This window comes from Lepidothrix coronata, unplaced genomic scaffold (assembly GCF_001604755.1).
Source record: "Lepidothrix coronata isolate B3197 unplaced genomic scaffold, Lepidothrix_coronata-1.0 Scaffold51, whole genome shotgun sequence".
Classification (NCBI taxonomy): Eukaryota; Metazoa; Chordata; class Aves; order Passeriformes; family Pipridae; genus Lepidothrix; species Lepidothrix coronata.
This window is the reverse complement of record NW_016690231.1, coordinates 2,657,691-2,669,814: the sequence shown is the minus strand read 5'-3', so window position 1 is coordinate 2,669,814 and position 12,124 is coordinate 2,657,691. Positions and strand designations below refer to the sequence as shown.

The following is a 12,124-nucleotide window of genomic DNA, read 5'->3' as shown; positions in this document are numbered from 1 at the left end:
CCAGTCACGGCCTGAAATAGCAGGGCTCTGGTTTTCCTGGAGGGAGTGGTGTGCCTGGGTGTATGTTTTAACCCAGTCTGTGGGTGAGAACCGTGCTGGAAGAGAGGCGCCTGTTTTTAGGAGGTGTGTGGTGCCACTTCCCTTTGATAGGACTTTGAATCACCTCCCAGCACAAACCCGCAGCCGGAGCGCAGCCCAGGGGACGCTCCCTTTGTACAGTTGCTGTATGAAGATAAAATCTCCAATTACCTGGTGGGAGGCCCAGCCCTTACAGAAGTTTTTCTTTGTGTGTCTCCTTCCAACAGCCGGCCAGGTCAGTTTTCCAGCAGCAAGTACGGACACTCGGTGCCCATTCCGGTCCCAACACAAATCCACAACTACCGTCGGATCGAGCAGAACCTGCAGTCTCCCAACCCATACAGCTCTCCCCGGTAAGTGCTGGGGCTGCCAGGAGGGGTGGCACCAGTGCAGGGGCTCTTGCATTACAGCTTGGGGTCTGTAAACAAACTGCTCTACAGTCTGCTCTCTGTACCTCTATGTATTTCTCTCCATGGTGGGCTCTCCCCATTGCTGTCAGGAGCCAGTGTGATGTGTTTTGGGGTATTTTTGTAGCAGTGTTGGGATTTATTTCTTACCATGTACTGTAGATTTTATCTGTGTGCTTGTATGTGAGAAAGCTCCTGTCAGCTTTGAGTGAAGGCTGAGCCCCTTTGAGGCTGACAGCTTTTCCCATGCCACCCGTGGATTGGGTGTCCAAGCAGAGAGAACCATCCATCTGGCAGGTGCCTTTATAAAAGGAAAATTTGAGATAAACAACTAAAATGGATGAGGCTTCAAAACCTAGCTGACTGTACCTTAATTGGTTCCTGTAGCCAGTCATGCCACAGGTGATGTGTTGCATATTAACGTGGTTGTGCAGCCAGGACTGACTAAGCCATGAGCAATTTGTGCCCGTGAGGCAGAGCATGTTTTCTGAAGGCTGTCAGGAGGACCCAGATGCCAGCCTTCAGCACACAGCTGACCTTCTGAGTTCAGTGGCAATGACATGTAGGTCTTCTATCTCTTCTCACACATGATTTCTGGTTCTTATAGGTTTGAAATCTGGGCTGGCAGCAGCAGCCTAGGTTGTAGGCTGGTTGGAAGGAGACCCATAGAGGATCTTAAGGAGCTTGTACAGCAGGGGCATTCAAAAAGAAGTGTCTAGGAGGTGTCATGTCTTTTCTGGGATGAGCTGCGTTGGTATCTGGATTAGTTAAAGTTTAGATTTCAGAAGTAGGGTAATACCTGCATCAGCCTAAGTTTGGGCTTCAGCCAGCCTAATTCAGGATAAGGCTTATTCAAAGTGGACCCGGAAGTAGAGACACAATATGCTGATATTAATCAGGGATCAGCAGAGGGATTGGTTTGTGCCAGTGTTAGTTTAATTCTATTTTATATTCACTTCTTTGAGTGTGGCAGGTTTTGTGGTAAACTCCTTCCTGTTTCCTTAGTGCCTCGTGTTTTTTACAGCAGAACTTGTGGGCTCTGTTGGTGTTGGAACTCCTGTTAATCCCTGTGAGGTATAAAGTGAGAGGTTATCCCTGTGAGGTATAAAGTGAGAGCTCTGGAGAAGGTGCCTTGCCAACCCCAGACCTGGTGACAGGCTGCTGAGCTCAGGTTCACAGCCTGCAGCCAGTCAGGGATCAAACTGCCATGTTTTGCTCCTTTTAGTCACCACTGTGTAATGTTGAGATTAGCATCATCCCTGCAGAGGAACTCGAGGAATGGACCCAATCAGGGTGATTCACAATCTGCTTTTAGCATCTTCTCAAAATCTCTGGCGTCATGTCTTTTCTGCCCCAGGATGCCATAGTTATCTCTCTCCATCACTTCCTCTAATCAACAGATTGAGTAGACACCCTTCAGGAATGGCAGGAGAAAACTTCATCAGGCATCTAGTATGTGATTCCACTTTTCCACCAGGTGTATCAAACAGGCCATTACCACCAAGTGCCTCGTCATGTTTGCCAAGTCATTTGATTGCAAAGCAAACCTTGACGTGCTGCTCTCGTGTCCCACTGTCACCTGACTGGCTGGAGTGTGCCTGTGTAAGGTGGCATGTTTGTGGACAGATATGTGGCTTGTTGAGGTGCTAATTATGTATACCTACTTCTGGCCACATCACCTGTCCTGCTTGTCTACTTGCTTGCTTATCCTGTGTCTCCTAGGGTGGCATTTGACATTCCACATCTTTCAGCAGCAGCAGTCAGCTGGTGGTTTTTTCTGCAAGTTCCTGATAGGTAATATTGAGGTTTCTGCATGGCTCATGTTTTGGAGAGTTAAAAACATGGGAGGGCAATACTTTCTGCCACTGAATATCTTGGTATCTTCTCGCCTTTCTTTTTTGTGTATTCATTTTGCTTCAGGGCCAGGCACTTGATGAGCATTAGGCCTCTGAATCTGGAGCAACCTGAAGAGGAGTGATTTTTAGGTTAAAATTTTAAAGTATTTCCTTTTTTTCCAAGCATGTGACTATAGCATGGATTCACCTGGCTGCAAAATGTGGTAACACACTGAATAGAGGCAGGGGGGTTGGCAGATCAAATTCTTATATATCAACTACTGAAATAGATTTTTTTTTAATATATGATTTATTTATTTTCTGAAATGTGGCATAAAGTGAAATATACATCTAAGAGTGTTGTTGAGTAGTTGTACTGACAGCTCATCTGGATGACTCTGCCATTCCTGGGGAGTGTAGCCCTCCTGGCACTGCTGAAACCCATATGCCTTTGTTCCTCGGCTCAGGTACCTATGGACAGCTAAATGCAGCATCCCTGGGAGAGGAGGCAGGATACTTTGGTGATAGCATCTTGCAGTGGCTCGAGCACAGAGGGTTTTTTTTCAGCATGTTCATTGATTCCTGGCCAGAAAACCACCTACTGGCTGAGACTAATGTTCTTTTAACAAGAGGAAAAAATGTTTCCAAATTGAGACTAGAATGAAGGATTTGATGAAAAGACTGTGTTCTCATATAGAGGAGTGTAATGGGAATCTTGGTGAGGGAGCCTGCAGAGGCAGAATGGCATTTCAGTTTAGGTTGTGTGTTCTAGTGATCGTGCAAACATTAACATATTGAGAAATAATGAATTAATATGCAATAATCCCATGTCTCTCCAGACTGATGGTGTGGCTGTACTCACTTTCCCACTAGTTTCCTCTTCTCTTTCATTTTAGCAGCTGAGTAATACTCAAGAATCCTGCATGTGTGGGCTGTACAAATTAATTTTAACTCCCTAAGGTGAAGCTTCACTAGGAGTTGAAGGCATTTGGAGTCCAGGCAATTCTGACTGTCCGACCCAAAAAACTAATTCCTCTGGGTGGTTCTGAAGTGGTTCAGATCTGACAGCCACACACTGCTCTGTTTTGCTCTGTAGCTTCTGGTTTGAGTCCAAACTCTGTTGCAGAGCAGGGCCTTGGCACAGCTTACCTTGGCATCGTGCAGCCACTGCTCATGGAGCTTCCTGCCTGAAGGCTGCTCTGACTGAAGGGTGAGTGGCTCAGCACAGGAGGGGCACTTAAATAAAGCCCTCTCACAGTGTTCTGAAGCTACTGCCTAAAATTAATGTCTTGGACATGGCAAGATAGGAAACTGTCATGTTCAGGATCATTGTAAATACCTGAAAGCATCTAAAAGTGACTTGGAAAAATGACTCCTCTCCTGCTTACAGCTAAGCTAACCTCGTTCTTCCTCTTCATTTATTTGGATTGAAATTCTCGAGAGCAAAGATTAGCAGCTTAATCTGTATTGGTGTAGTCCTGGAACAGTGGGATTTTGATCCAGGGTAAACAGTGATGTAGCTCTGCTTCTGTGGAAGTAGCTGTGTGTGTTTGGTGATGCTGTTGTCCTTTCCCTGCTGTACTGGCATCTGGAGTAACGTGTGTGCTGCCCTTGTTCCCTGTAAGGTCTGGTACAGTCCGGAGGTCCAGCAGTACGAGTCCTCTCGGTTTTCCCAAGACTGGTGCTTCCCCTCCTTATCCTGGAGAGCATGGATCAGTGCCCAGCTCTAAAAAGCTCTCCTTTGGCGGTGCCAAGCCCTTTATGCCATCACCACAAGGTAAGATGTCAATGGGCACATTGCTGTCCTGATAAAATCATGTGCCTCTTTCCTGCAAAGAGGGGGGTTTTTAACCAGATGTAGCTGCCAGGTAATAGGGGGTTCAGATCGGTGTGTTCTCCTGTGGTTCTTCTCAACAGATTATTTGGCAAGTGTCTTGGCCTCAGTAAAGTGGAAAGAAAAATACCTGTTAGCCCCAGGAGAGGCAAGCTTTGCTTTGGTGCCTGCATCAAACATTTTGCTGCCCTCAGAAGAGGGCTTCTGTAAGTGCAAAGTATCTTTTTACTGGCTCGGGTTGGGGTGAGATAAAATGTCAGCCAATTATTGTCAAAGCAAAATTCTGGCCAGCACTGGAAGGGCTTGAACTTCACTGTTCAGGCTGAAAAGTTTTGACTGACTATCTGGTAGCCTGATCCAGATACTAACAAGCAATTCAAGTAGAAAGGGATAAGAAAAACCCCAGTGTGCAACTGATGCAATTTGCTAGTTTTTGTACAGAACAGACTGATATAACAAGCTATTCTATATTCCTAGTGTCTCCAATCCTGTATTTATTAGGCTCTGCTGGTGGAGAAATGCAGAATATTCACATGCTTTTCCTCTGAATTAATATTACTGCAAAACTAATACTAGACAGAGGGTTTTTTCCTCCTTTTACTGGAGTTGAGGATCTTTTCACTACACAGCTAGGGCTGAGAAGATGGAAGAGATAACGGGCATCTTTCTTTAAACAGGTGGTGGATAGTGCTGCTCTTGCCTATGGAAACTTAATACTGATTGAACTTTTTTTTATTGTGTTCACTCACAGTTGGAACAATCCCAGAGCAGCCCAGCCAGACTGTTATCCCATCTTCTCTTGGAGCAGAAGTGAGAAGCCGTATTCCTGTTGCTGGTACGTTGGTCCTTACCTTCCTTTGTTACTCCAGTGGATAAGAACTGTAGTCTCAGGGCATTCAAGGCTGGGTGTGTTGCTTCAGCAGCTTCTCTGGATGCTTCGCCAGCCAGGATTTCTATGTGCTGGGAGGAGCTGGGGTTGATCCATTCACATTCTGTCAGCCAGCACCTTCCAGTGCTGACAGACCCTGTGTCACAAAAACTCAGACGTGGGACTTGGAAGTCAATGGGTTGAATGAAGGAAAAGCATCTCAAAACCCCCAACACCCCCAATGCCAAGGGGCCTGCTTGATGTGTAGTTTCCTTGCTGCTGAGGTCTAACAGGTCTCTGTCCCTGTAAGGGTGGCAATGAAGGAAAGAAGCTGCACTTTTATTTCCCTGATGTTCATATCTCATCCTGTACATTCAAAACCTTATCAGGCCTGGCAGTGCTGTGGCACTGCTCAGTGCCATCCTTAGCCATCCACGGAAGGTTTTGATCTCTAGATGTCTGAGCCATGGATGCTGGGATCAGGTTGGATTTGTGTGTTAGAACCAGACACTGATGTGTTTCGTCACTCTGGGCCCTCCAGGTTCCTCGGCGCCTGAACAATCTCCTCGAGGGATGGGCTCCCGGCTCCACAGTGCTCCCAACCTGTCGGATTTGCATTCCTGCAGGCAGAAGATAACCAAGCAGCACTCTGATCCTCTTGTTGCTCACTTTGGTCATACCCCAGTCAGCCAGCCTCTGCAGATTCATGGCTTGCAGCACTGCCGGCAGCTCCGATCCTCACCGAAGCTCTCCGAGTTCATGCAGAGAAGCCCTTTGCCAACAATAATGGGCTCCCCCACAAAGGTATGCCCAGGAGTCTGCTTTTGGGCTTCTCACAGCTTGATCCTCTGGGTTATTTGGGGATGAACTGCTGCATGATCAGATAACTCTGACCTGGATTTATCCCCACCCATTTGCTATCCTTTGAGGGCTGTTTAGTGATCTGTGTGAAATGGGGTGGTGTCCTAGTTCTCAGTGGACAGCTCTCACTTGGCAGCAGTGCTCAGCAGCTGAGCAGAGCCCGGGGTTTAGGGCAGGCAGTGGGAAGGAGCTGCCCTGGTTAGCAGGAGCACATCAGAGCCAGTGGTGTCTGGGCGCTCTGGACACCGTGACCCGGCTCTGACGCCAGCGAGTGTCCGGCAGGAATCCCCAGCAGAGCCGGCAGACGGGTGAGCAGGTGACAGCCCTGTGCCTCACACAAAGCTCGCACTCTGACAGCATTTTCTCTGCTTATGTTGGGCTGCAACTAATTTTCAGCAGTTCATTGTCCTTTTGTTTTAGTCTTTCTGGGATTAGGGACAAATAAATGCGGTGGGATTTCTACCTTTATTTCAGGCGTGTTGTTAAAAGGACCATTTGATTTTGATAAACAAAGGGAGGCCAAGGGGAACCTTCCTCCTTCATTTTAAAGACAGATCTCTGTTTTTTCTGTTCTTTTTAGGCTGTGTCCCCATTTGAGTTTCCCAAAACCCCAAGTTCCCAGAATCTCCTCACCCTCTTGGCCCATCAGGGGGTCATGATGACTCCGACACGGAACAAGACCTTACCAGATCTGAAGGAGATGGGTCACTTCCACTGCCAGCAGACTGGGTTGGGATTGAGGCCTGTGGAAGAGATCAAGGGCAGGTGAGCTGTAATCTGCTTCACTTCATACAGTGGTGCCTCACTCCCCAGTACAGGACGGATGGGGCAAATTTCAAACCCCAGCTAATGCTGAAGTTGGAATGAAGCATCTGTAAATATTCTGTAGTTACCTGCTAGCACCCTTGGATTGCAAGCAGATACAATGCAGATTTTAAAAGTCTTCCTCTAAAGGGGCAGGCCATGGCCTGGGTTTTTTAAAATTAAAGACTGACTGCAGGATTTTGTTACCAGATCCCTGCAGTTACTCACATGCTTGCTTTGATCTCTGTGGAGCCTGGAGCTGTCATGAGTGAGAGGCTGTTCTGGGTGTTCCTCATCCATTGTACAGTGAGCACAGGTCTTCAGGAGAGAGACCTGTTTGAAAGCCACGTGCTGCCTGTCAGCCACTGAGATGTTGGTGTTAAGTTTTTCTTACATGCCCCTCTGCACACTGCAGCTTCTTCCAGTGATCTGGAGGAGTCCTCTGATACAAATTTGTGTGTCTTACATCCAAACCAAATTGTGTTGTAGTAATTTGTAGTGAAGACTTGCATTACTGCAGTTAGTCACAGTAGTTGTCTGCTTTCTGCAAGTAGCAGGAGGTGCTTCAGATGTTCTGTTGAAAGAGGAAGAGTGGTTAGTTCAGCTCCAGACTGTTTGCTGTGTAGCGTTAAGTGGCTGTGGACCAGGAATGGCACAAAGAAGTGGAAGTTAGCTGACATCTTGCACCTGTTGACTCTCTGCATCCTGTTGTATGTCCTCTTTTTAGATCTCTGAGCACAGGCAGGCTCACTGACCTGCTTCTGAAGGCAGCCTTCGGGGCACAGATCTCGGAAGCTGGCAGCAGCGACAGCCTGAACAATGAGAAGCCAATGGAAATTGCAGGTAGGTGGGGAGGCCAGGCAGATCTGGCAGCGTGTCCTGAGCTGGGGTGAACAGTTTGCCTCCACACCTCCTGCAAACAGGAGGCTGCTTTGCTGGTGTCCCTTGGCACGGGCAGTGAGTGCCGTGTGTGAGCAGTGCCGTGGTGTTTGCTTTCTTTTGCCGAGCGCTCGGAGGTCTGTGGGCTGTGCGTGCTGTGTAATTGCTGGCTAGTGGTGTGATTTTTGTAGGCAGGGCTTCCTCTTCTGGCCCTTTCTGAATGTGGTAACATGTGGAAGTGGGGACTTTCTGCCAGGCAGCCGGAGTATGAATGGCTCTGCAAGGGTGGGTGTTCCTGGGCGTGCAGGTCAGGCAGCGAGGAGGGGAGAGCAGCTGCAGCAGTGTGTGACACTGCCCAGGCTCCTGTCCTGTGGTCTGTGCCAGCTTGGCCCCTGTTCCTGGGTGTGCCTCCACGGGGAGCACTGGCCTGTGCTGGTGACCACTGTCTCCAAGAGTCTGCAGGAACACAAACCGCTGGGCGAGGCACGCGGTGCTCCGAGTGACTTTCCTGTAATGCCAGTCTGCACCTTTCAACTGTCTCCCCAGCTCCCTCAGGTGCTTACGGAGGGACCCTGCACTCTGGTGCCCGGGCTGGGGGCTCTGCCAGCCCATCCCCAGTGATTTTTACTGTTGGATCCCCTCCCAGTGGAACAACCCCCCCACAGACCACGAGGACCAGGATGTTTTCAGGTAAAGGGCCGATTACCTACCTGCCTGTTCCAGTGGGAATGCCTGGGGGCAGAGAGACGTGTTGAATTCATTGCTGCTGGGCACTGGTGATGGCAGAGGGCTGCTCAGAGCAATCTGTAGAGCTTAGCTGGTCTCAGTACCTTTGAGGTTCTTGTGCTGGCTCCTGCCAACCCATTACTGCTGGTAATTGTTTGCACTGGCATTAGTGCCAGGTAGTGGTTTTCCAGTACTGTCAGAGACAGACAAACTTTTACTTTATTGCTCTCTGCTTCAGGAATAATGCTGCAGCTGTTCACTGTTGCTATGAGGTCAACAAATGTAAAGATTGTGGTGTGTTCTGATTGTTTTCCCCGTGGGTTTTGGATGAGCTATAAAAGATGAGTGTGACTATCCGTGCCCAATTTCAGTGCACAAGAACTGTTAGGAAAGAGCCAGGATGGCTCTGTGTGCCAAATTATTAGTGGTGTTACTTATGCTCTGAGCTGCCTAGGTAGGAGATGGGGAACTGCACTCCTGCTTGACAGATACTTCTTGTAAGATGCCAGAACTCTGGCCTCGTCAGCCTCATTTGAGGCTGTGGTAATTGGCCCTTTTGGGATAGTGTGTCTGGGAGTTGGAGTCTATGTTCAGTTTAAGAAAATATTTGGACACTTTTATTTGCATATTTGGCTTGTTTGGGTTCTTGTCTTGGCTGTTCCTCATTTGAATGCAGTTGACTCTGTTGTTCTCAATTACTGCAGGGAGGGTTTGGATGTGACCATGAATAAGCTGCTTGACTGGGATAGGGGGACATGTAGGCTCAGTTCCTGTGTATAACTTGCATCCTAACTAAAACCACTCACATCTGATTGCCTGGAAAGTTGGGACCACAATCCTTTCTTTTGTCTCATCTATTTGGAGGGTGAGCTTTGAGACTCTTAAAAAATCATGTGAGGGGCCTGTAGCACAATGGCTGTCCTGGCTGCAGCCTCCAGCTACTACTGCAGTGTTATGGACAGAGGATTCAGAGTTCCTGAACTACTTTTGCAGGGATAAAAGCAATCTGGAAGCAAGTCCAAGCACCAGTTTTTAGCAGGTTGATACTTGAATGCTTAAAGGTCTGCCCAGCAGTTGGGATCTCAGATGGGATGCCTGGAAGAGAAGGCTGTTGAACAGTGAACCTGCAACACACACAGCATTAGGTCAGGGCAGCCAAAGCAATGCTGTTGGACAAGCTTTGTTAATTAGGCCTGTGCAGTAACTCCTTATGTTATAGTTAATGCACGAAGTTAATGGTGGAAAGGGGAGGTTTGCAAGCCAGAACTCTTCACCCCAAGTGCTTGGACAAGCCATGAGTAAGATCTCTTGACAGTTCTAAAGGCAGAGCCTTTCCATGAGTCATCGTAACAATTTCTGCAAACAGCCTCTTGGAATTACAGGGCATCCAGACTCTGATATTGTAGGTCCTCTCCTCTCTCTGAGAGATCTGGAAATACTCTGCCTGTCTTTGATGAGCCACTTGGCTTTGAAGCATTGCTGCCAACACAGAGAGGCTGTGCCTCTCTGCAGATCAGTTGTGCATTATTACATTGCTCAACCTTTTGAAGGCAGGGTAAGGCAGTAAATTAAATTCGTGGGTAGAAGAGAAACATCTTCCTCCAAAGGATCAGATTGGCATCCCCCCATCAGACAGAATATTTCCCTCTGTGGCAGTGTGTCAGGGATGGGAAGCCCTCTGGAAGTGGTGAATGCGTTATGAATACTTTGAGACAAAAACTCCTTTGTGCTCTTAGGGTGGATTCAATGGTCAAGAACAGGAAAATCTGAGGGTGAAGGAATTGTCTGATGGACACTGTACTTACAGGGTTAGGGTCTTGGCTCAGCTGAAGTCACTGATTTTGTGTCCAGCTTCCTCTTTGTAAAGAGGGGGAAGCAGAAGGGCAGGGCATGTGATGGAAAGCTCTCCTGGGTTGCATGCAGGATGTTCTAAAATCCATCACTTATCAGAGGCGCTCATTCAGTGACAGTGAAAGCAAAAAATCAGGGACCCAGGGTTCAAACCATGCTGCTCCATGATGGGGAACTTGGCTCTGTCAGTGTATGATAAAAACCAGCCCAAGTTCTTGTAGCAGGATTCGGAAAGGGTTTAAACAAAAAGAGAATAAAAAAAGTTCTTCTGAATTGTCTCCATAAATGACCATCATTCTGGAAGGTGCTTTAAATCTGCTTGAGCTTGTAAGCTGGTCTGCTGAGTCACTAAGGAGCTTATGGTGGGGAGTGGTTATCCTGCATCCAGAGTCCTTGCATCTTCCTCCAAAGTACCTCTTGCTGGCTCCTATGAGATCCAGGATCCTGAATCCTACAGACTTGTTCTCTCTCTCCTGGGTGAGGAATACCTACCTGGCCTGCTGTTAATACCTTCAGTAATTCCTTTGTCTGTTTTTCTTCTCAGTGGGGTCTTCCAGCTCCCTCAGTTCTGGAGGCTCCTTCAGCGGCAGGCACTTGGCAGTGGGAGCTGCTGGGGAGGCTCTGGAAGGTCCCTCGAGCCTCCGGTTCGCGTTTGCCGATCCCATCACCGCCAACCTGGAAGGTGCTGTGACATTTGAGGCGCCAGAGTTGCCTGAAGAGACGCTCATGGAGGTGGGTATATCCCAGGGGCTGGTTAGGGGCAAGGGACAGGGGAATAAAAGCAAAGCAAATCCAGACAACTCCGTGTTTACAGCCAAAGAGTTTGCCCCCAGAGGTGGAGTAAACTGGCTTCCAGAGAGCAAGGGCAGGGCAGTGCTCAGAAAGCCCTGGGCATATTTAGCACAGAGGCTTTTGAGCCTGCTACCAAACTGTTTGGTCTATGAGATAGCCCATGGCTGGGGTTAAAATTCACCATTTCCAAAGCTGAAATTGCAGGTCAGAAGCATCGGTTATCTGATGTGCTCTGAAGGAAACCTGCCTGCTTTGAGCCTTAAAGGCTCAACATCAGTAATAGCTGACCTGAGAACATGAGTAGCTTAGTGTATCAGGAGCCCTCCTGGTGCACTTGGGAAGTCAGGCAGTGATATGGTCTCTGCTGAAAAGATCTGAAAACAAAGTAAACCTGACATTTCTGTTCCTAATGGGGGCGAGGGGAACACCGTGTTCTGCACCAGAACAGCTGAACCAGATTGTGGAGCTGAAAGGCTGCCAGGCTTCCCTTCTCTGCAGGCTGAAGCAGAGCAAATGCTGTTATAGCTGAGATATATTTGAAATGTAGGTCAGGCTGCCCATTTGCAGTGGAGGTGGGAGGCAGATTCACTCACGATTTGGGCTCTGCTTTGTGATACCTCCTTGGGCTGTCTGGGACTGGGGAAGGCTCTTTGTGTCTGACACTTGCTGGTGTTGCTGAAAACTTCTAGATGCCCACAGAGATATGCACACATTGTTTGAAGGATGTGGGTTTGCTCTTCTACTTCAGATTTTATTTAGCTCATTTTTTTCTGTCAATTATGCATCGAATTGCATTCGTTTGCTTCATTACCTGTAAAGCCACAGGGCTAAAGCTTCCAGCAGTGATGTGTTCACAAATTTAACTGAACATCCTACCTTTGTGAGGTCCCAGAAGTTTGGGGCCCTTCCAGCTGCCACCACTTTGGACACTTTGGTCTGAAGAGAAGTGTCCTAAGGAAGTATCAACTTGATCTTGGAATAGCAGCTTCTATGTCTGCAGTGAGTCATTTGGCTTCAGTTGTCATTTCTGCTGAGCACAGTAATCCGTTTGCATGTCACAAAGCCTTCACAGCAGATTTCAAGACCCTTTTGTGCTCTGGGGAGTTGGCCAGAATGCAAACCTGGCAGGTTTTCTGATTTCTGCTGATCTTTCAGGGCACTGAAGTCTTACTGTTTAGTGCCCCTGTTT

The 12,124-nt window shown here is 48.0% G+C and overlaps 1 protein-coding gene across 8 annotated transcripts in view; it reads left to right on the top strand.

Annotated features, from left to right (window-relative positions):
• ULK1 (unc-51 like autophagy activating kinase 1) overlaps positions 1–12,124 on the top strand; it is a 94,571-nt gene that overhangs the window by 73,664 nt on the left and 8,783 nt on the right. For 7 of the 8 annotated variants that reach the window (XM_017815412.1, XM_017815410.1, XM_017815406.1 and 4 more), the window contains 8 exons: positions 306–431; positions 3,946–4,097; positions 4,906–4,989; positions 5,564–5,826; positions 6,464–6,648; positions 7,415–7,530; positions 8,113–8,256; positions 10,688–10,875. In XM_017815412.1, the coding sequence (XP_017670901.1) occupies positions 306–431; positions 3,946–4,097; positions 4,906–4,989; positions 5,564–5,826; positions 6,464–6,648; positions 7,415–7,530; positions 8,113–8,256; positions 10,688–10,875 (1,258 nt within the window). The remainder of the gene's footprint in view (positions 1–305; positions 432–3,945; positions 4,098–4,905; positions 4,990–5,563; positions 5,827–6,463; positions 6,649–7,414; positions 7,531–8,112; positions 8,257–10,687; positions 10,876–12,124) is intronic. The other variant, XM_017815408.1, reaches the window with a different exon arrangement.